This window comes from Erythrolamprus reginae, chromosome 3, assembly GCF_031021105.1.
Source record: "Erythrolamprus reginae isolate rEryReg1 chromosome 3, rEryReg1.hap1, whole genome shotgun sequence".
Lineage (NCBI taxonomy): Eukaryota > Metazoa > Chordata > Lepidosauria > Squamata > Dipsadidae > Erythrolamprus > Erythrolamprus reginae.
Genome location: NC_091952.1, coordinates 207,668,508 through 207,693,627, shown reverse-complemented (window position 1 = coordinate 207,693,627; position 25,120 = coordinate 207,668,508). Strand labels below are relative to the sequence as shown.

Below are 25,120 nucleotides of genomic sequence, written 5' to 3'. Positions count from 1 at the left end.
GCACAGGAGAGCACTGTGGAAAAGATCTCTTTTCACAGCTGCTGCTTGCTCCTCGTCAAGCGGTAGCTGTGAGAATAAAAGGACCTTATTTTATGGGCTAATTCTGACTGGCAAAACATGATCCTATTCAGAATTAAAGATCAAATTTATCTGAAATCACAATGTTTCTATACCACTTGTTGGGATTAGGCCTTATCATGTCTCTGTCTAGAGCCTGGGACACTCCTATTCAGTTGCTAGCTGAGATAAAAGGTGAGTATCTTCAGCATATGAATGATTTCTGACTTCAAACTAATGAATTATCCTCCACCTTCCTGTTTTTTGGAAAGAAGAGAACTATCAAAGAGCAGTCCCTTCCATTTCCAACCTTGGAACACAGTTCTATATGTGTAACATGAAGGCTTCTGAGAAATTAAACGGTAACAAGGTAGTCATCCTTCCCCTGTTACTGTTGCCAGAAATCCTCCATAGAAGCAGGAAAGACTTAATGAACTCAATCTGTATAGTCTGGAAGACAGAAGGAAAAGGGGGGACATGATCGAAACATTTAAATACGTTAAAGGGTTAAATAGGGTTCAGGAGGGAAGTGTTTTTAACAGGAAAGTGAACACAAGAACAAGGGGACACAATCTGAAGTTAGTTGGGGGAAAGATCAAAAGCAACATGAGAAAGTATTATTTTACTGAAAGAGTAGTAGATCCTTGGAACAAACTTCCAGCAGACGTGGTTGGTAAATCCACAGTAACCGAATTTAAACATGCCTGGGATAAACATATATCCATTGTAAGATAAAATACAGGAAATAGTAAAAGGGCAGACTAGATGGACCATGGGGTCTTTTTCTGCCGTCAGTCTTCTATGTTTCTAAGCAATTGTTAGGGACTTGTTTCCATATTATGTCAGGCAGAATCAAGATATAAAAATGTGTAGATAATATATTTCCTACAGAGCTCTGGAGAGACTCATAGGCTCTTAATAACCTTTTGTTATTTTAATATAAAATGAAAATTACAGCTAAATATTCAAACGTTTTATCATGTTTTCTGCGATTTGCAGTCATGCATGTAAAACACGCTTACCTGAAGATCTAATCTTCATAAAATGACCATACAGATGATTGCCCTTTCAAAGATTTGCATCTCTCTGGGAGAGGTGACCAATCTAATGTGATGAGCAATAGTGGATGGTTGACCCCTGGGAATATAGCTTGGAGGAATGTGGCAAATGCTGCTGCTGCTTGACTATAGATTTGAAGCACATTGATGTTCAGCTATCTTATAGTAAAAGGGCAACTATTAACTTGGACCAATGCTAGGGAAGAATATTTACATATTTTATGTCTTTGAAAGACGAGGAATAAATACTAGTCCAGGCAAATTGGTGCCAAATGATCCCATTATTTTATTTATTTTATTTATTTATTTATTTTATTTATTTGTTTTGTCACCAATTTGTTTTGTCACATACATATTGGTGGTATACAGAGATATAATATTTATATACATGATACTAATAAAAGAGAAACATTAGGACAGGGGACGGAAGGCACTAGTGCACTTATGCACACCCCTTACTGACCTCTTAGCAATCAGGAGAGGTCAACAGTAGATAGTCTAAGGGTAAAGTTGGGGGAGTTAGGTGATGATACTACAGAGTCTGATAATGAGTTCCATGCATCAACTACTCGGTTACTAAAGTCGTATTTCCCGCAGTCGAGTTTAGAACGGTTTACTTTAAGTTTGTATCTGTTATGTGCTCATGTGTTGTTGTGGTTGAAGCTGAAGAAGTCGTTGACAGGAAGGACATTGTAGCAGTTGATTTTATGGGCTATGCTTAGGTCGTGTTAAAGACGATGTGGTTCTAAGCTTTCTAAACCTAGGATTGTAAATCCAGTTGCGTAGGGTATTCTGTTTCGAGTGGAGGAGTGGAGGGTTCTTCTAGTAAAGTATGTCTAGACATTTTCTAGAGTGTTTATGTCTGAAATGTGGTACGGGTTCCAGACAGATGAGCTATATTCAAGGATTGGTCTGGCGAAAGTTTTGTATGCTCTAGTTAGTAGTGTGAGATTACCGGAGCAGAAGCTACATAAGAGTAGGTTAACAACTCTTGAAGCCTTTTTGGCAATTATGAGCCTGGTGTAGTGCAAACAGATATTTTGCCCAAGGGTGATTTGACAATGGCCATACTTAATTGACACTATGGCTGTTCTGTAGGGTTCAGTTGATGAGGGTGGGCTATTATTTCTTCCAAGCACACTGGCTTCCAGGATGAAGTTGGAGTGATCAAACGCCAATCTATAAAGTACAGTGCAAAATAGAGCACTGTTTTTGTGAATGATACAGGGCTTGTCGACTTTTTAAACTTAGAAAAGGTTTAAAAAGTTAGTTTTTGCCTATCTGAAGGAGACACTTTACTCTAGCAATACTGATATGTTTGGGGGGGGGGGGAAGAATCCTTAGGTGTATAAAACCAAAAATCAGATGAGATGAGAGAATAAGGTATCCTTGCTCAGTTGTAAAGTATTTTAAAGAAGAGATGAGAGAAGATTAAGCAACCCTCTCCAAAAAGGCTGATTTTCCCCCCATAAACCAATTTGATGATCAGTTTAAGAACAAATGTGCTGATGTTGCCACAACTGAAAAGCAGAAAAGCTGGGATTATGTCTACTTGCACAGTATGTGAAGGGACAGGAATCTGACCAATGGTTTCTATAAACTCTATAAGAGTCTCAGTGTGGCTTATGCAAACACATAGCTCAACAGTGTGAATCACAGTGACCCCGATGAAGTACACTTGGATAGATATCAATTTTCTTCACTTTTAATAATTGAACTCTCCCTTATACTTTTGTTAATCCAATCCAATTTAAATAATTTTAGGATTGAAAGAAATAGGCATAAATCTTGGCTGAGTTATGAGCTTATTACATGCCTGATCAACAATTGCATCTATTTCTCAAGATTAAAGTGAAACATAAGATAACAAAAAGAGTGAAATATAATGTTGTACATTTAAAACACAATTTAAACAATTATCAGTAACATTACTGTTAATAGTTTGATTCCCAATTCTCCAAGTACAACCTGTATGTTGAATCTGTATTTAATGCAGCTTTTTCAGTAAAGGTTATACAGTGGTACCTCTACATCTAGATAAGAACCGGGTGTTCAAGATTTTTTTGCCTCTTCTCAAGAAACATTTTCTACTTAAGAACCCAAGCCCAGAAAAATTTCCCAGGAAATTTGAGAGTGGCATAAAGGCCCAGCCAGTTTCCTGCCATTCCCTCTTTAATCCTGGCCATCTCAGGCTTTTCTGGGCTGCCAGAGGAGCCTTTTGGTGGCATTTAAGGAGGCTTTAGCAGCCCAGAACGAATGGAAGAAGGTGCGTGCTCCTCCTCGCCGCCTCAGTGTCCATCTTTTTTTTCTTTTAAGTCTTAAAGTTTTGGATTTTTTTATTCCCCTCATCTCACCCTCTTCCTTCGGCAGCGACTGTCCCTCTCCTCTTCTTCCTCCTCCTCCCCCCACTCAAATTCCAAGCTTTTATTTCTTTCCTAATGGTTTTGCACGCATTATTTGCTTTTACATTGATTTCTATGGGAAAAAATGCTTCCACTTACAAACTTTTCTACTTAAGAACCTGGTCACTGAATGAATTAAGTTCTTAAGTAGAGGTACCACTGTACATATTTTTATTTAGAAATCACTCCCATGTAAAAAAAGAGTGTGCTGTGCAGTATTTGTAGATCAGGAGTTTGAAATTTTTTTTGACCTGATAGCTATAGTTCCCCCATGAATGGATACATTCTGAAAAGAAAATAGGATGAGGGTAAAGTAGTATGTACTAGGGCTAAATAAATACTTAAATGTATATTAAATTTGTACAATACGGTTAATACTACTAAATACTCAAAAATAATTATAATTATTCCTTATTTAATAATTTACCCTTTGCAAATTTAAAATCTTAATTTTTGAAAAATTAAAAGTTGTAATTTGGCAGCAAATATTGTAGAGGTTGGCGCTACAACCAAATATTTTTCATGTGCTCAGAGCATATAAAATATTTTTAAGCTGTCTCACATGGGCTGTTGTACCCCAAATAGTATGATACTGAGATAAATGATTCCCACTGAATAAAATATTTATAAACACATGAATGATTGCATCATAAGCACTAATGCAAATCAATATTCATGGCAATAATTCTAATCAAGGCAACTATTTATGAAATTTAGCATGCTGCGGTAATAAAAGGGAATGAGAAGACCAGTTCAATCAAGTCAGATCTGCTCCATTCTTGAGGAACCTCCATTGGATGATCAGGCTTGTGTCCCTCTTCTCTAGAGACCCCATCAAGGCACCCAGCCTGCACTAACCGTGAGGGGTTGTTCTGGAGCATGTTGACATACAACCCAATGAGAACATGTTCATCAGCCAGCCTGTCTGCAACATCGAGGCTATACTGTAACCTGAAACAGGGTTGAGGGGAGGAGGGTGTAGTCCGGACAGACAAAGAGAAATAAAACAGAGAAAGCAGGAGCAAGTAAGAGTGCGAAATGGGAATTTACAAATGCGCAGTCAAATGTTCTTCAGTTTGTTACCAAACCCAACCATTGCAGGTAGAGCTCAGGACAGAACTTAAAGATAGCAGGCCTATAGAGCAAAGGGATCAATTTGCTAGCACAGTACATACAGACCAGCTACAAAGTTTTAAGGGCAGTGATGCTTAAGGACATGCAGAAACTAGCCTAGGATTAGTGCTACCATGAAGCATAGTGTAAAAAAAAAAATCTTACAAAAGTTACTGATTTTAACTGCAAATCCTAACCAAATATATTCAGAAACAATTTCAATGATAGTGTTCCCTCGATTTTCGCGGGTTCGAACTTCGCGGAAAGTCTATACCACGGTTTTTCAAAAATATTAATTAAAAAATACTTTGCGGTTTTCCCCCCCTATACCACGTTTTTTCCTGCCCGATAATGTTATATGTCATCGCCAAACTTTCATCTGCCTTTAATAAATATTTTTTAAAATAAACTTTAATAAATAAACATGGTGAGTAATGATCTAAATGGTTGCTAAGGGAATGGGAAATTGCACTTTAGGGGTTTAAAGTGTTAAGGGAAGGTTTGTGATACTGTTCATAGCCAAAAATAGTGTATTTACTTCCGCATCTCTACTTTGCGGAAATTCGACTTTCGCGGGCGGTCTCGGAACGCATCCCCCGCGAACATCGAGGGAACACTGTAATAGATATTTTACTGTACTGCTAATCTTTATAAACAGAGCAGTCATGTTAAATAGTTCCCAGGAATGAAAACTTTCAAACAGCATGCAGAAGATTATGGGTGAAGAGGCTTGTGCCCATTACATATTATTTACATAAGGCAACCTAGTATACCACAGAGAACGTTAAAGGTAGATCATCTCACTGATATGCTAGGTTTTCAATGGAAAATATTTTTTTAGGAAGGAACATATATATGATTTCTTTAAATGCCGGTTAAAAAGGACAGAATCCTAGGAACTATATTATTGAATTGCAAAAACAGATTATCTATTTAATCTGCACATATATGAAATCCTGATAGATACATAGCAAAACGTAGAATTATATTCTAAAAGATTATATTGGAAAATGATTAAAATTGTATAATGTGTGTATGCGAACACACTTAATTCCTCTGGCATGATAATTAAAACTATCTATGGTTATACCATTAGTAAAATATATAATATATTGAAAGGAAAAGGCATTTGCTTTAGTTGTGTAAGTAGACACTGCTAATGCCTTTTGAAACTTACCCTTTTGCCTTTCAAAAAACCTGGAACAGCCCTAGCCAGCAATTTGTCCTGTTCTACTTCATTATCTTGTAAGGAGAGCTAGTTAATAAGATAATAAATACTGACAGCTAACTATTCCTGAAACCTGTTCACTAACTGAAACCTAAGTAATTAATAATAAAAATGATGAATGGCTACTCAAAACTAAGAATGCTTCTCCCAGTACAATATAAATACCCGATCACAGGATTGTAGTCTAAATCTATAATGATAAAAATTAAACATTGCATAAGTGTAAAACAACTTGCAACACTTTTTCTGCAGAATATTTTTCACAACTATAAATGCATTGCCCACTAAATGATAACAACTTTGGGAATAAGTACTTAAATAAAAACTAAACATACTTTGATAATATACTTAAAAACAGATGCTAAAAATTATGTAAGAGTTGCACACTAGACAGAAACAAAAATGAAAAATACTAATGCTTCAAAAATTATTTTTCAACATAGAGTTTCTGCAGGAACTATGAGAATGCAATAAGAACAATTCTTTTAAGAGAAAAATAACCCTGCCACTTTCAAGAAAATCTACATGAAACTGAAGAAGCACTTAGTGAAGACTTTAATTTAAACTTAGAAAAGTATATTTGTTTAGGTATCTCTGCACTGATAGTTCAATGCATTTTTAAGGCTTAGTTTAAAAACCAAAATTTCATTTCTGAAGGCAGTTCTGAAAAAAAAATTGAAAGAACTTTAAAAACAGATTTAAAATGAAATGTATTATAAAACCTTGCCCTGAATCATTTTACTCCATTCCTATTTGTCACTCCCGAAAGCAGACTCTTCATAACAGCTACTAGTTATAATTTGCAGTATAGCCAAACCATAGATGCCTGTATCTCATTCAAAATAGTGGATTCCTCTGTTTAAAACATAATATGAGAAGATGATATAACGAAGGGAAAAAACTTTACCTAATGCACAATGCAGTTAGTCCCAAATGAACTTTAATATTTATTTAATCCAATTCAATCTGCAGCTGCTCCATCATTATAATGATGTGGACTTATGTTTTCATGAGTCCACATCATTATATCACTGACATCTAATTCAGGAGAAGATGATTCAAAGTCCCATGAAGCAGGTTTCGGTATGAACAAAGTTCTATTTGTGCAGGGGACAAAATTGGGAGATACTATTTTTCTTTTATGCTAGGAATATTTCTTTATATGTAAAAGGAAATTATGATGTACCCAAAGGGCAATTATCTCTCAGAAGAGCATCACTTCATAGGAACATTAATATCTCCATCAGTGGTAAATGTGCCATGATAAATATAATTAGGAACAGAGAATAAAATGAGATGTAAATTCACTCTGATTTCTAAAATATCAAAATATTAATTCAAAATTAAATGCTAGTGTTTAAAGGCTATTTTTTTCTGGGATGAAAATATTAGGATTCCAATATAGCCAAAATCTGCAATCTGAATTAAGATGATCAAACTGAAGACAGGATTGGAGTTATTCAGTCTTACTTTATAAATTTAGCAGAAAATATTTTAAACTCTCAAGCCTTTTGGAATTTGACATAGAATCTGCACTTTTCTGTACTCTTGATGAACATCACGAGTTCCATACGTTTCCTCAACATGTAAGACATGAGTCAATATGAGTCTTTATTGATAAGCCCTTGGGCCATATCAAAGTGAAAAGTTCCAGAAATAAATTATTACTAAAATTTGATAAAAGCAATTTAAAATTGAATTTGTTTAAAATGAAATTGGAATAAAATATAATTTAAAATGAAGTTGGAATAAAGAACAGTCTAAAATAGAAATTGAATAAAATACAATAATTTAAGATATAAATAAAATATGATAAAAATTATATTTTGGTGTCACCCTTGCAATCTACTCCAATCAGTCCCACTTAGGCAGATCTCAACTGAACTCTTTTGTTTAAGTACTGTGCTGTGTTATTTTCAGGTTCTGGCAGTACGTAAGATAAGTTGTTTTGGTATGAGGTCATTTGTTTGACCAAGGTACCTTTCTCTCACCCCCTTATACAAGCAATAATCAAACAGGATGTGAGCCAGGTCTTCTACCTCTGCTGCCCTGCAAATGCAGACACTTTAATTGTAGGGTAAAGAATGGAATCTCCCATATCTGACCATTGTGTCAAGCTGTTCGAATCTTGGTTTTGTAAATATTTCCCTAAGATGTTTTGGCAGTTGTAACTTCAAACAGCTGTCTACTTGAAAAGCATGTTTGTATTTACTCAGCCATTTCAAGTTACCCAACTTACTAAGGATAGCTATATCATTTTGTGCTTCTATATCCTTAATTTTTTGGGCAGCTCTTTTTTGGGGGGGTGGAGGGATGTTCTGTTACGCAAGAGATAGGAAGGCCACAGCATCTTACAAAATTTGTTAGTTTGGTGATCCAGGAGATTTGTGATTGTAATTTTATTGGCTTTAGTAGACATCAATTGGGGAGTCTTATCAGTCTCCATTTCATTGACTTTGCCACAGTAGCTACAGTATATGCTCTAATTTTGGATAGCGCATGAATTGTATGAATTCCCAATTTAGCTCTAATTGCTGCAGGATATGTTCTTGGATCTACACCCAAAACACATCTCAAATGCTGGGACTGTATTTGTTCTGGGACTGTGGTTGAGTATAGATCCCAAACGTCTGCTCCATATAAAGAGCAAAGAGGTAACCTTAGCTTTATAAACTTTAATTAATGGGGCTAGGGACCCTGGATAACTATGGTTTTTTAGTTTAAGCAGTAAATTCAAATGGGCTTTTGCTCTAAATATACTCCATTGATTATGGCTAGCCCAAGATCCAGTCTTGGAAAAAATTACGCCTAAATATACAAAAGTGTTAAGCTGTTCAATTGGTTCACCATCTAACTGCCACCTATATCTTGGATGATGTTTTCCAAACATTATTTTTTATTTAGATTTACTAATGATTAGGGAGTTATTCTGGCAATAAGAGCTGAATCTTCTTAATAGTCTATATAATCCTACTTGTGAGTATGAAAATAAAATCATATCATTAGCATAAAGCAAGCTGTTACACTAAATATTTAGGATCATTGGCATGCATACTAGGGGATCCTTCATTAATCCTGGCAGGTCATTGATAAAAAAGCTAAATAATAATGGGGCCAGGATACATCCTTGCCTTATCCCTTTAGTTGTGTGAATTCTGTTAATCAAAGCCCCATTAACCCCATACCGCACCCTCAAAAAGGTACTTGAATAAGTATCTTTTTGAACAATTTCCTGCTTTAAATGCCATCAGGTTTTAGCAAAGAGAATCTAAGGGCTGCAAAAAGATAATTCAAGGAGAAAGCCTGACGACTGGCTACTCCTCCTTTTCTTCATAACCTTCCGATGTAATGGAGGCAGCTGGGATTTCTGGGAATTGCTCTGAATGCTGCTGAAGTATATCAGATTGCAAAGAATGAATTGGCTTAATTCATTAAGTATTATTCAGGTTATCAATAACTACTAGAAATTGATTAAATGCATTCACTGTGTCCTCATTTATTTTTTAGTCTAGATTGGGTAGACTCTTTGCTTTGTCACTTAACAGCAAGCTCCATTTTACTGCTTCTGAATTTTCCTGTTTTAAATTCAGAATGCTGTTATTTTATATATACTTATACACATACAAAATATAGACACCCAGAATGAGTTATGTTGTATTCTGAATTTTGTCTATGATGTTTTGTCAGAGTTGAAAGTAGGCTGTTCTTCATTTGAAAATGCTTTACTTATATTGCAGTCCTGTACCAGATTATTTAGAACTAAGTTTATAGGGTTAATGGACAAATATATAGAATTGTGATCTTAACTTTATGAAATATCTATCAAATCTGATTCAAATCAGGTACATTTTACATAGGGAGTATTATATGCTTCTTTGAAAAATGAATAGATTTTAGAAGAATTATTATTGCATAGGTAACACATTAGATGGGTAAGATCAACAGGTCATATAGTATATTTAAACGTTCATTATGTAAGAATGTCTGGCCAGCTATTTCTAAGAATCTTAAAAGTAGGACCTTGAGGATATTTAAGCATAATTGCTCCATGCGTGAATAAGACCTGTACCTGGGGAATTCCTCTGATAAAATAATTATTGGAAGAAAAATGAAAGTCATCATTATAGGATTAATCAAACTGGATAATTGAAGAGAGAAAATATTTATTTACCAAATTTCTAAGACACCCAGACAACTCTGGACACCTTTACAAACTAAAAACACAATAAAATATAAAACAATATAAAACCAAGCATAACAGGTATACAGAGGGAAAACGCTAAGAGGCACAATATACAATCACTTCATCCACCACTAAAAGAGGACTTGCCCAACATGCATAACCCCAGGCCTAAAGACATAATGAAGTTGAAGGGACATGAATATGACAATAGGCAATCAGGGAAATTCACATAGTAGGAACTAAGAAAAATCCTTACAAACAGGAAGACCAGATATCCAGAATTGTTAGGGCTGAGCACAACCCTGTTCATCCTCATCCATATCTCAACAGCTTCCCATGCACTTGGGGAGGTTTGGACATCATTGCTTGGTTTGCTAGTGGTTGAGCTGTGTAACTGCTAAACATATTCTGATGATACCTGACCCCCCAACTGATGACCACAGGTAGAAATTAAACAGGAGGGACAAGAGTATTGAGCCCTGAGTCACTCCTCAAAACGAGGACTTTGGAAGTCAATCTCCCTTCTCCTATCAACACCCACTCTAACCATTCACAGAGAAAGGAGTATCACTATGTGTCCCCAATTCCCATATCCTGCAGCTGATTCATAAGGATAGTCAGACTGGTGTTAGCAAAATCCCCAGTTGACCTAGGAGGACCAGGTTGCTTATAGCGTTACCATTCCAGCCTTCCCAGAACTCATCAAGTTCTATTTCAGTTTCTGAAAAACCTAAGTGCCGCCCCGAGTCTTCGGAGAGGGGCGGCATACAAATCTAAGTAATAAATAAATAAATAAATAAATAAGTGAAAAGTCCAGATAATACAAGGTGATTGGAAATTGGGTGAAATTTTCCAGGAAGGTTGGCTTTAGCAATATCTTAACAAGGGTAAGCACTGCACTCCTTGACCCATACCTAACATCAGATGCTAATTTATTGAAACAATATTGTGCATTTGAATGCTTATCTTGTACAAAGTGTAAGTAAGTTAAAAATTGGAAATTTCAAATTAATATGGAATTAATTTGAAACCCAGTTCAAACTATTAAAACATTCTTGTTATTATTATTTTTAAAAGCCTTTTTCTTTTATTAGTATTCTTACGGAATGACTAATATGTAACATATTGGTTTTAGTGTACAGGTTACAGAACTACATCAATTAGTAGTTTAGTGTTCTCATACTGACCGTGAATTGTGTAGCTTATTTACATACAGGTTTATAATAGCATGCTCATCAACCACCGGACTGTCTATATTTATACTCTCAAGTAACCTGAATGAATCAGACAATGAAATCTCATTAACAGGATGTATATTCAGAAATACACATTGGGGATATATATGATGGGGATTTAATGCATCCAATTCAGTTCCACCGAATAAAGACTGCTGCCTTTAAATAACAAAGTATAAATATGTAATTCAAGTTAAGAAGACCTAGGAATAAAAATAATTAGAATATACTACTAGTTATATCAGGGAGTGAGAGGAAATATTCTTAAGTGTAAAAAAATCCCAACAATTCATTTATCATATAATAGGCTATAAAAAGGATTTTGCCCTTGTAAGAGATTTGTAAAGCCACAATAATTAAGGAAGGGTGGCTTGCATGTTCTTCATAGAAACTCAAATAAGCAAATTAAACACACAGCACATTCTCTATGATTTTATATACCGTAGTATTTTTACTGTGTTTATAATGGAATCACAAAGGAGTGTTTTACAACCAAATGTGTTTCTGGGCAAAGTAACAAATATGGCTTATAATACTAAACTACATGGCATGCACATCTATATCACTCTTAAGAATACATATAGGAGAAGGGGATGAGAAAATAAACAATCTGATAAGGAATAAACATAGTGCTGTTTTTTTGCTGCTTTCAATATAACTATCATAGTTTTCATTTTTTTAAAAAAATGCAATAATGGGCTGTAACTTCAATGGTTTTCAGCAAATTGATGGAGAAGAGGTTATCCATATTAACTCCAACTTGTACCTCCAAGGACAGGGGATCACTGAATATACATAGTCCTTGACTTACAATCACAACTGAGCCCAAAATTTCCATTGTCAATCAAGATAGTTAAGTGAATCAATGCAGTTTGTTTAATTAGTAATATGGTCGTTAAGTGAATCTGGTTTTGTTTGTCAGAATGTTGCAAGAGATAATCACATTACCTCAGGGCACTGCAATTGTCATAAACACATGCCTCTTGCAAAGTGTTCAAATTTTTACCATTTTGAAATTTTTGAAAAACAATAATAAACCACTGCTTTCAGTGCCATTGTAACTTTAAATGAATGAATGATTGTAAATCAAGGACTACCTATAGTGGGGCGCTAAAAGCATATCAAAAAAAGCATATTGTTTTTTGCTTTAAGGCAGCACTGTTGGACCTCTGTTCTTTTTTATGTTTATATAAGTTTTGAACAATATACTCAACATAATTTAGTTCAATCTATTTGAAATGGAAAAATTTAAAAATAGTAACAAGAAAATGTTGAAGCAATATCACTTCAGTTTCATATTCCAACTTTTATTTATTATAAGAAACTAGCAACTTTTTAATATGGAAAGGTTATCACAAAAGTAAAAAAAATCATGTGTCAACAAATGGAATCTTCTAGACCTGAGTATAAAGTAAAAATTAAGGAATTAAGAAATTCTTGCTGAATGTATTTGATATTGGTGAACTTGCTCCTATCATAGTTCTTAGTTGCCTTTATTTGGCTATCAATATTCAATCCAGAATTGCCTTTGTTTAATGTCCTTCTCCTTGAATGTTCTTTTGTACAGGACTCATGTTCAGGCAAAGAGGCCAAATGTGCCTATAATATATGAATTAGTAAAACTTTCAATCTTCCAACCTTGAATTGAAATTAGTTCCTTCTCCGGAATTGACAAACATGAACTATATAAGAGAGTCTAGATCAGGGGCGTCAAATTCATAGCTTGCATGCCAGATGGGTCACGTGCTCATCGCACCAACCCATCTTAGCAAAGGGGGGGGGGAAGTCACGATATGTCATGTGATGTGATGACGCGAGTTTGACACTCCTGTTCTAGATTGCATGCCTAGATAATTAACAATTTTTATGCAATCATTTTTAATATATGAAATCAATGACAGTGAAATAAATCAGAAGACTGATTTGCAACATTATATCAGAGCTGGATATAAACTGCTCTGCATATTGTAAAAACAATAGGTTAAGACAGAAGATATAACCATTGCATGATTTTATCTTTTTCCTACTTAAACCAATCAAAGCATTAAGTGCATGAATGTGAACTAGGAGTAGGTAAAAGTATTAAATCTTCGGATAGATCTTTCAGTTTACCGCCATATGCTTCTTGGTTTTTAGTATCTACTATTTCTATGGATATTGATTAATCTATCCCGTGGAAGTTGCAGCATTAAACTGACAAAATATACATTATTGCTCCATGTTATGAACCTGCCTCCTACTCTTAATTTCCTGAGCATCTGGGCCAGTTGAGTGGGAATCTCTTTTTGGTTGTGGTCATCATTTCATGATTTTAATTTTATATTCCCATTTATATATCGTGTATATTTTAGCATTCTGTATTTTTAGTGGTTTATTTTTGTTGATTTATATATAAAAAAAGTCATGTCATCGAGTAGCCTATAAATCTAGTAATAAAAAAGAAATAAAAAATGTATAATCTTAGATAGACTTAAGTAGATCCCCTATTGTGATTTACATCATTAGATTATAGGTTTGCTCATAAATTATTTTATTCATTAATTTGCATAAATCTATTTCATGCATTATTTATGAAAGAAAATCGACAGAAATAGTTACACTTAAGTGAGGTTTTAAAATGTATTGGAAGCTATGTTTTTTCAAGATACACACATTTGAGCTAAGCACTCAGGGTCTAATAGAGCAGAAAATTTTTAACTTTACTAATGCTACATTCCATTGAGATAGAAATGTAGATGAGGACTATTCAAAACGGAAGTCATGAAGACTGAATTTCTTAGTCATCTTTAATTCCAGATCAATATGTAGATGTCCTCTTTCTTGGCAGAAACTCTTTGAAGTTGTCTCTAGGTCGAACTAAAATCTGCCAACCTTGATTTCATCGAGAAAGAAAATGTCAAACCTGAGTTATTCTGCAGAACATGCATGGAGTGACTGGATGCCATTCAGATTGAATGTGAAATTGGGAATATTTTTGATAGGATCTTGCTGACTTCAATTGGTTATTCCCACAGAGTGGGCCTTCTCCAGGTCCCGTCAACAAAACAACGTCATTTGGCGGGGCCCAGGGGAAGAGCCTTCTCTGTGGTGGCCCCAGCCCTCTGGAATCAACTCCCCCTGGAGATTAGAATTGCCCCCACCCTCCTTGCCTTTCGTAAACTCCTTAAAACCCACCTCTGTCATCAAGCGTGGGGGAACTGAGACATCTCCCCCTGCCTATGTAGTTCTAGTGCGTGATATGACTGTATGTATGTTTTTATATTGGGGTTCCTTGCTTTTAGATTTTTAAATGTATAATTGTTATCTTAGATTTTAATTATTAGATTTGTCAATATATATTGTTTTTATCATTGTTGTGAGCCGTCCCGAGTCTGCGGAGAGGGGCAGCATACAAATCTAATAAATAATAATTATAATTATTATTTTTATTATTCTAACAGTGATGTGTTACATATGTTACTTCTGATTGTGGATATTTATTAACATAAAGCCTGTTTAGATTTGACCAGCATCGTTCCAAGGCAATTTGAATTCTTCCTTGTCCTCAGTGATGAATGAAAAGACTGGAATATTTTGTTTTCTTTGTTTATATTTTAAAGCAAATCCAGACAAAACCTTTGGTGCCCTGCAGCATGCAAACTAATATTTAAAAGTAGTGAGTGAATCATTGGTCAAACTGGAATTTTTAGTGGAATTCTGTCTCTTTCCCCACCTCTCCCTACAGGATTCTTCTATACAAAATCTACATCTATTTCAGGATTTACACCACAGTAGCTTCCATTTTAAAAAAGTAGTTTTTGGCTGAGCCCTGGAAGTGCAAATTACCAAACTTATTTTAAGCAAACAATTTTTTAAAAAAGATTCAATGCTTACTTTGTATTTTCCTTTCATAGTAATCTTTGAAATTAAAATTTTAAAAATCCTGCATTTAATTATATGCAGTGCATTAAAAAAAAAATCTCTCACCTTCTGTTTGTGAAAGGGCTTCCTGAGGGAACAGAGTGGGAGAAGAGTGTGTCATTCATGCTGGTGACCGGTCTAGGAGGCCTTGAAAGAAAATAGAATTTTTTTTTAAAAAAAGTCTTGTTTGTAAAAAACAGGGCATGAAATAAAAAAATTAAAAATAAGTGAATGTGATCAGTCAATAATACTGCAGAACGTCCTACAACTATACTCTTCTTCTACATTAAAAATGCAAAAGTTTAAATTTTATATTTTTTACATACAAGGCTTAATGTTACAAATACATTCTTTTCAAGTCATCCATGGAAATTTTTTGCAGCCTTCTTTCTTTGCTTTGTTCTTCTTTCTTTAGTAGTTTTTCCATTTCTAATAGAAGTGTTCGATGAATTAGAAATGCTTAAATTCTTCAAAAGACATTAAGTTATTTGACAGAAAATTTGTCCATTTTTGAATGGCCAAATAGGTCTGCTTTGAACTCCTAAACAGGCATTCAAAAAGACAAGTATTTATCCTATAAAAGCCAGTGTTTCAACTTTGACAGATTGAAGATGTGAACTGGGGAATTCTGGGAGTTGAAGTCCACACATTCTCAAGCTACCCAGGTTGAAAAATACTGGTATAAGTATTTCCATTAAGTGGCATCTCCCTCCAAATTACATCACAATTGATAAGACATCCATCCAATAGTTATCTGCAGGGGAAACTACACAAACAGTGATTTCTGTGCAAGCAAGTTTCCAGATAATATTGTATTCTTAGCCATGTAGAAGTAAATATACAGTATTTCTGACATCTTTCTTATAGCAGACATCCATTAGTATAATTTGAGCAAAGTTGGTGAAGATTAGAAATAGCTTATAAAATCTAAATATATAGAGAGAGCCTATAAATTCCAAATAATTGGAAATATACCTTATTTGTGACCAGTAAAAAAAGAGGCTTCAGAATATAATTGAATTAACTATCTGATCCCTTATATATTTTAAGGCAGTTTATACATACAGCAAAAAAATAAAATAAAAATATGTAGTGTAGGTATTACATAACTGATTAATAAGTGCAATAGGAGCTATGCGACAACTGGTCTTTAGTTTGTATTCTTTGGAAAATGTAAATTACACTTGAAAGGCAGACAGTATTCAACAGTTTTTATGTGTTTCCCAGTTAGTTCTCTTCTAATAAATAATTTAAAATTGTATTTCTTCCTCTTTTAAATACTTGAAGGGATAATGCATTACTTACCAAGTGTCCCTTTTGCAAGCAAAATAAAAACAAGAGAACCTTATTAGTCAAATGCAGTCTTGTCTTTTTAGACAGCGGAGGAACTGATAGTTAATATTCTGAATTTGGAAACAAAGTATTTTTAAGGTGAGACTAATTTCTATCACTTTAGAACAGTGTTTCCCAACCTTGGCAACTTGAAGGTATTTGGACTTCAACTCCCAGAATTCCCCAGCCAGCATTCGCTGGCTGGGGAATTCTGGGAGTTGAAGTCCAAATACCTTCAAGCTACCAAGGTTGGGAAACACTGCTTTAGGAGACTTCTAATGGGAATTTTCTTTTCTTTTCTTTTCTTTTCTTATGGTCTTCCATATTTTCCCAGAACCATTCCAAAAGATTCCCCCCCTCCACAGATTTGTGAAATATACCGTACATCTTTTTTCAAAAGCATGTTCTATTAACACAGGGGTGTCAAATTCAAGGCCCGGGGGCTGGACGTGGGCTGCAGGGTACTTAGACCCGAAAACAGCAAAGGACTGTCCTGCAGTGCCTCTGCCAGTGAAAATGGAGCTCAGGAGGGTTGCATGTGGTCCTCCCAAGCTCCATTTTCACTGGCAGAGGGTTGCAGGAGATGGCCCCAACCGAAAACATAGCTCACAAGCACATTTTTCCTGGCAGAGCTCTCGGGCCACCACACATCATCAACTTAGAAACAATAAAGCAGTTCCATCCATGTTAACACAAGGATGTCAAACTCAATTTCATTGAGGGCCGCATCATGATTGTGTTATACCTTGGGGGTTTGTGGTGGCCCGAGAGCTCTGCCAGGAAAAATGAGCTTGTGAGATGGGCAGCTATAATAATTTAATGACTAAATCAATAAATAAACATGTCAAAGTGGCCATGCCCATCCTGGCCTTGCCCACCCCAAACCCCCAAGGTATAACACAATCACGATGCGGCCCTCAATGATGATGTGATGTTTATTTATTTATTTAGTCATTAAATTATTATAGCTGCCCATCTGAGTCCCAGGAGAAAGGCGCCATAGAAATCTGATTAATAAATAAATCTGATTAATAAATCTCAACTAAAGAATTTGGGTGACTTATAATTCAAAAAATATATTACAATTAAAATACTGAAAACATTTTAAAACCGTAAAAACAATAAAAAATTCAGATAATATAGATAGAAGCAAGGCATTATTGTAAGGAGGTATAATAATAGATGTGTTAAATATGTAAGGTGCCATATAATTTTTGGTTCTGTTTGCTGCAAACTTTACAAAATTATCACTCTAGACGGGGCTATCAAACTCTTGGTCTGTGGGCCGGATGTGTCACGTGCTGACCATGCCCAGTTTAGCGAATGGGGAAAAAGCCCTAATATATCATGTGACACTGCCATGATGACATGAATTTGACATCCCTGTTTTAGAGTCTATTGCATTAGTAGCGTTAGTAATAAGTATTAGTCCTCAGTTCCTATGTTAGAGCAGGAAAACATTTGTTTTCCAAATGTTTTGAGAAACAAAACCCCACTAACACCAGCAATAATAAATATTAGGCTAGCTGTTGTCCCTAACACAATATTGGACAACTGGAGCTAAAAGGTTGCATTTTTCTATCTTCCGTAAACTACTTAAGACCCACCTATACTGCCAGGCATGGGGGATTTGAGACATCTTTCCCCCAGGCTTATTATAATTTATGTTTGGTATGTATGTGCTGTTTGGTTTTTAATTATGATAGGGTTTTTAGTTTTTTAATATTAGATTTGTACCATTATAATATTGTTTTTATCGTTGTTGTGAGCCGCCCTGAGTCTTTGGAGAGGGGCGGCATACTAATCTAATAAATTATTATTATTATTATTATATATACCAGATTTGTGGAGACTGACTAATTTTACACAAAAGTCATAACATTGCTGTTTTACAACTTTCGTTGGATCAACCAATTTGAGTGTAATTTTTCTATGTAGTGAAATATACTGTATCCTTGAAAAAGGAACAGAATATTTGATACACAATGGATTTACAAGATATTCAAAAATAGCAATAGCAAGAGCACTGAGAATTATATACAGCTTTTACAGCCCTGTTTTTGCGGGTTACACAGCCAGCATATTGCCCCCAACTATCTGGGTCCTCATTTTACCCACCTTGGAAGGATGGAAGGCTGAGTCAACCTTCAGCCGGTGAGATTTGAACTGCTCAACTGCAGCTAGCAATCAGCTCAATTACCCTGCACTACAGCACTCTAAGTACTCTAAGTATGCCTTACTAGAGACTGTACCACCATGGCTCAAATTAAGGCATACTTACAAAAAAGAATAAATAATTTAAAATATCAAGGTTATACTACTAAGTTTATTTCATGTCAATACATAACATCATTTTCTGCTGGTAATAACTAACTGTAAGTGGCATAGGTGTGTGTATGTCTCATCATTCCTATCACCCATTTCCTCCCATGTTGACTGTATGACTGTAACTTGTTGCTTATATCCTAAGATTTTTATTAATATTGCTTCTTCATTGCTTATTTGACCCCTATGACAATCATTAAGTGTTGTACCACATGATTCTTGACAAATGTATCTTTCTTTTATGTACGCTGAGAGCATATGCACCAAGACAAATTCCTTGTGTGTCCAATCACACTTGGCCAATAAAATTCTATTCTATTCTATTCTATTCTATTCTATTCTGTAAGTTAAATTACTTCATAACTTATGGTAAATTTGCTGCATTAAAATTAAACTTTATTAAATTAAATTAAAATTTATACTGACAATTCCCAAATGATAAACTGTATCGCTAACATTTTTTAAAAATGTAATTTTCAAGCATTTAGTTTTAAAAAACTTTTTAAAATTAGCTGCTGCATTTGTCAGTAGCTGAGTTATACATAGGTCAGTAAATTCCAGAATCACTATACTTATTATAGCATTAGTGAAATTCTGTAAATTGCAATATTAGGTGATTTCTTTCCATTTAACCTTAAGCAAAGGCAAACAGCATATACAGTAGAACAAAGAGCATGCAAATACTTACACTATATGTGCCAAGTTTAGAGGTTTCTCAGGCTGATCAGGGAACATTGGGTGCAAGGGTTCACGGCTGGAAGCACAACTTAAAGACTTGCTAAGTGCATTAGTTAACTTCTTAGCAGGAGATTTCTAGAAGAAAAAATAAAGGTAAAGGTGATTTGGACAGATAAGGGCTGAATAGTGTTATTGCTATCAGTAGAAGGATAAGAAGATAAAACAAAACCGCATTCTGCTGGTTACTACTATCATGCATCAACTCCCAAAGTGCATTTATTCTGTGGCTCTGGATGATCTCATCAGCATATGCTTATAAATCTATCAATGGACCTTAAAGGGGATCTGATTTCACAGAGGACATTTCGTATAAATATAGATATCCCATTTCACCAAACACCTTGTCTGAAAAAATGCAGAGGATACAAATGAATTCCAAACTTGGCACGAAACTTCATTATTCTAAAAGCATAAATCTCTAAATAACTGCTAATGAAAAATCAGATCTGGAAGCTAATAATATTAATGATAAAATAATTAAGAAGAAAACAGAGATACAGAACCATTTTTTCCCCTTTTTGATGGCCCAGTCATCATTCAGATACATTGCTGCTTTACAAAGTCAGGTATTAAGAAGTGAGAGTTCATAGACTGTAACAGAATCAAATCTTTCATTCACTGCCTGCTGAATGACCAATCTAATTGGTATTGCTAATCATACCTTCAGAGAATCTCAGTCTTTTTCTTTGGGATTACAAAATGAGAAGCAACAGCTTCTTATATCACACTTTTTGTACTTCAAACTTTCATTTTTATCTAGTATCTGTAGCACAAGTCCGAGTGCATTTTTGGTGTGGCTATTGCATTTTTTTCTAATAACACAGCTGTGATCATCTCAGGAACTGGAGAGACAAAGAGGTTTCATTTTCATAATGCTTTCTCTGTCATAGAGTTTAATCTATAACCTAATTATTCGGCATTCTTGAATAACTAAAAGTAAATCTTATTGATCTAACAGAATTAACTGCTAGGAATATGGGCATAGATGTCTATTACACATAGGTTTGAATCTGATGAATTAGATTAATTTAGCTGTGGCTGGTATGAATAGTATAATGGATCACAAATATAATTTCAGATACTTGTGGAAAATGGAAAAGCCCATACGAATATGTTTCAGTTGGTATAGAGTTCATGCACTAGACTAGAGAGTATATGAAAAATGTGAACTGCTAAGCAGCAGTTAAACAACTGAACTGAATTTATAGCATATATATTTACATCAACTTCTAATAGAGCTTTGTAGTAAATCACTAGTTTTCATAATTCTTTTTACTTTGAAATCTCATCTACACACCCTCATTTGGGTATGCATGTGTTATGACTATAGGTGTATCTTTATACATGTGTATGTTTATGTAAAATATACATGCAGGTTTATATAAAATATCTTTATATATATATATATATAGCAAACAACAAATAGAAAATCCAACATATTGACTTTGTCCTACAAAAATTAGTAACTTACTGTGGAGATAGTTTTATAATCCAAGATCCTCCTGTAGCTGTTCTGTCATCCACCTAGTTTAACCTGTTAGACTGCTCAAATCCACACTGATGGTAGTAGCCACACTATTCAGTTCTTCCCATTTGACATTTCAATACTGATTGAACCAGGAAGCCAGACAGGGCTTCTCCATTATAGTAACTTCTAGTTAAACTGGCAACAAAGTCAGCTTCTTATATGTGATCTTAAGGAAAATGATTCAGTCATTTCTAAATCTCTGACTGCTAAGTTCAAACAGTCTGCCGTAATTTATGAACCTTCCCTTACCCATGACGTGTATTCTTTCATTTGGTGTTGGTTGCTATGGGAACCACTGGCATGTCCCCTCCAGAAGCAATCTTGACAGAGCTGGTAATTGTGACACTGCTGGCATCGGTAGCGAAATCCCATCATGCTCTCACTGTGGCAATAGGAACACTCAACAGGGTGGAAGACTGCAGGGGGCATATATATTCAAACCAAATAAAAGAATTAATCAGCATACCGTTAAAACTGAAGTTATTAAGAAGTCTTAAAAACATCCCCTTATGATTATGATTTTCAAAATTAAATTTATTTCTAAATCATTGCAATTTTCTGAATGAACAATTGGGTTCTAAGTAGGAAACTACAGCAAAAATATGAAAGAAAATATTAGGTGATGAAATATACTAAGTTCAGCATGGAAATAAAAGAAGATATAGATAAAAAATACATGCATAATGGTTCCATTTGGGAGATGATTCCTTTTGTTGCATCACTACCCTTTAATAAAGATAAGTAGATACAGAAATGAAATGCAGGAATTTAAGCACATTCCAAATTACTCTTTTTCAGTTAGGTAGTATCGTAAATTAAATTCAGACAAGACAATAGAACTGTAATTAGGAGGAAAACAGTCAGGGGGTTTTGAATTCAGTATTTCTAGACTGGAGGGCCTACCCATTGAAAGAACAATTGTAATATTTTCAATGTTGCTTGAAGTCTACATGGAGTAGTGCCAAGGAATGGCTTTCCATGATAGTATCTAAGGCATCAATTAAGCACTCAGAGGTAGTTTCAACTATGTTCTTATCTTGTTTGCATAGTAACTGCACTTTCAGTATATTCTACACGGGACTAAACTTAAGTTTGAGCAGATTGAACAAAGCACAAAAAGTAGGTTGCCAGCCAAAGCACAGTATAAGTAGCTACCCATTGTTATTTTCCAGGTATAACTCAGATTAGTTATTTTAAATGTTAGTTTTAATATGTAAAACCTAACTACCTAACATGTAACTTTTTGCAGGGCTTGTCGGGAAACTGTATGCTAAAATCTACATCCCTCTGTCTTAAGATGACATTACTTTCAGCCATAGAAACCTTTCTCCTAAGTTATGTAATGCATTCCACTTGGCCCTCAAATGTTCTGCCTTTTCATTTAAACTGTTGCACTGGTGTTTTAATATTTATTTAATAGTTCGGTTTTGTTGGAAATATGTATCCTAGGTCTTTTGAATGTTCTGTTATGTCAGCAATTGATTAAATTAATAATAAAATTTGTGTTTTGTTTTTAGAAATATGTATTTAGTGTAAATACACTAAAATCTGTCCCCTTTATAATCATATATTCTTGGGAAAGAGCACGTTCACTTCTTTCCTTGCAAGGATTAAACAACTCTTTTAAAAAGACACAGACAGAAAGTGGTGGGAGTGAACAATATCTGAAAAGTTTCTTTTAAGTATGTGTTTTTCTTACTTTAAAAAACTCCTACATTGTTGTAATTGTATGTGTAATTTCTCTGTCCCCCTTCTCTTTCAGTTACATTGTTGTACAATCATTTTTTTAAAGGAAATGCACAAAGGGACAGATCCCAACAAGTATGTATGTAGTAGTATGGAGGATATTTTTAAAGTAAGAAAAATATATATTTTGCTCCAAAAACTAAGTAACTGTCTTTCCTTAATTTTGTGGAAGGAATTTAATTTGTTTTACCAGTCATCATGAATGGGATGAATTAAGGATAGCCAGTAGTTAGTTAGTTAGTTAGTTAGTTAGTTAGTTAGTTAGTTAGTTAGCTAGCTAGCTAGCTAGCTTGCTTGCTTGCTTGCTTGCTTGCTTACTTACTTACTTACTTACTTACTTACTTACTTACTTACTTACTTACTTACTTACTTACTTACTTACTTACTTATTAGATTTGTATGCCGCCCCTCTCTGTAGACTCGGGGCGGCTCACAACATACAATAAAACAATTCACAACAAATCTAATCAATTTAAAAAATTAAAAAACCCATTATTAAACCAGACATACACACAGACATACCATACATAAATTGTATAGGCCTGGGGGAGGGAGGAATGCCTCAATTCCCCCATGCCTGACGGCAGAGGTGAGTTTTAAGGAGTTTATGGAAGGCAAGGAGGGTGGGGGCAGTTCTAATCTCCGGGGGAAGCTGGTTCCAGAGAGTCGGGGCTGCCACAGAGAAGGCTCTTCCCCTGGGACCCGCCAGACGACATTGTTTAGTCGACGGGACCCGGAGAAGACCAACTCTGTGGGACCTAATCGGTCGCTGGGATTCGTGCAGAATTATTATGATTTACATTGCTATTTCAGTTGTTCCTCGTGTTTTAGCTACATACCATTCTCAACATTTGCCAATCGGTGTAAAAGTGGCAACCAGACAAGACATTGTGGGGGAGGATCAGACATAAGAGTATCCAAAAATGCATTCAGTGTAACTTTTTTCTGTTAACATAAACAAAGCAAGAGAAAAAACATTAGCAAATAATGGAATGAGTTTAGTATTCTCAGAAGAAAATTATACTTATTTGTAGATGAGAAAAGTAAGCAATTAAATTATAAAAGTTCACTTATGATGTTGTTTAAGGCAACTTAAAATCCAGGAGCCCCTTTTAAGAAGACATCACTAATTCAAATATGTTGTGGTTTCACAGCCCAACTATAAACCACATAATTGATCAAAGATATAATTTAATAACTTCTATTATGAATTCCCTCATGATGTATAATAGCAGCATTCTTTTTCTTTTCAACACCTGAATTGAATACTTCTCAGCAATTTCCTTTCGTGGAACTGTGCTCCATCATTCTATTTATAAAGGACACAAAAATTATTGCTGTTCCCTTCTGAATGTGCCTTCTCTATGGTATTGAGAAGATTTGATGGGATCAGAGATAACTGAAAAGTAACTGAAATATGTATATAAAATGTGCATTTTAAGATGTAAATTAGAGAAACAATTTTACTTAGTTTTGAATCTTCTCTGAAGGCCACAATATTGGCTATCTCTATGGAGATATTACTTTCACATTTCAGAATAGCTGAGCATAATATCAAGATGAGATGTCAAATAATTTGGTTGCAAATAATGCTACAGAGTTCTAGATTTGCTTAAGGCAAGAAGAAAAAAGGAGGAAAGGATTAATGGATAGGGAGCTCAATATTCTTATCCAATTATTCACGTACATATGTTTTTCTCTCCGGCAGGAGAGAAGATAAACAAACTTGTTCCATGGCTTTCATCAAATTCAAGGTCCATTTTAGGATATTTTATTTTAAACAGGGAAGGCATTTAACATATATTCCATGCTATACTTCTGTGAAATTCTATTGCAGTACAATTCTGGAATGCAAGTGCAAAAATAGATTTAAAACTAAACCTATTTAAAACTGAATAAAATATAATTGGATTTTGACAATATATGCCAGTAGGAATATGATGAAAAGCAAGAAATGGTGAATAACATTTATTTACCTGTTGAGAAAAACAAGACTTTGCAGATTGTTCTGTATAACCAAAAGAAGGACCTTCAAAGACTGCAGTGGGTAGTTTAAGAACTTCGCGCAAAAACATGTCATATTTTCCATACACCATTATCCCACTAGTGTCTGAAATCATTGAGAATATATCTGATGGGAAAAAGTGGAAACTTTGAAGCCAAAATGAATTACAGATCTAAATTCTTTAAGATGAACTGCAAGCATATTCTACACAGTAGTGACTTACATCCCAATATGTAGCACCACACTGCCATACTGTGGTAAATCACATAG

The 25,120-nt window shown here is 34.7% G+C and overlaps 1 protein-coding gene across 10 annotated transcripts in view; it reads right to left on the bottom strand.

Moving 5' to 3' along the window:
• Positions 1–25,120, bottom strand: part of DTNA (dystrobrevin alpha) — a 202,305-nt gene that overhangs the window by 27,678 nt on the left and 149,507 nt on the right. For 5 of the 10 annotated variants that reach the window (XM_070747719.1, XM_070747716.1, XM_070747722.1 and 2 more), the window contains 6 exons: positions 24,822–24,976; positions 23,685–23,790; positions 21,349–21,515; positions 19,522–19,646; positions 15,243–15,323; positions 4,376–4,468 (listed from right to left, as the gene is read on the bottom strand). In XM_070747719.1, the coding sequence (XP_070603820.1) occupies positions 4,376–4,468; positions 15,243–15,323; positions 19,522–19,646; positions 21,349–21,515; positions 23,685–23,790; positions 24,822–24,976 (727 nt within the window). Of the gene's footprint in view, positions 1–4,375; positions 4,469–5,807; positions 5,886–11,224; positions 11,316–15,242; positions 15,324–19,521; positions 19,647–20,395; positions 20,414–21,348; positions 21,516–23,684; positions 23,791–24,821; positions 24,977–25,120 lie in introns of those variants that run through there. The other 5 variants (XM_070747721.1, XM_070747717.1, XM_070747720.1 and 2 more) reach the window with 3 other exon arrangements.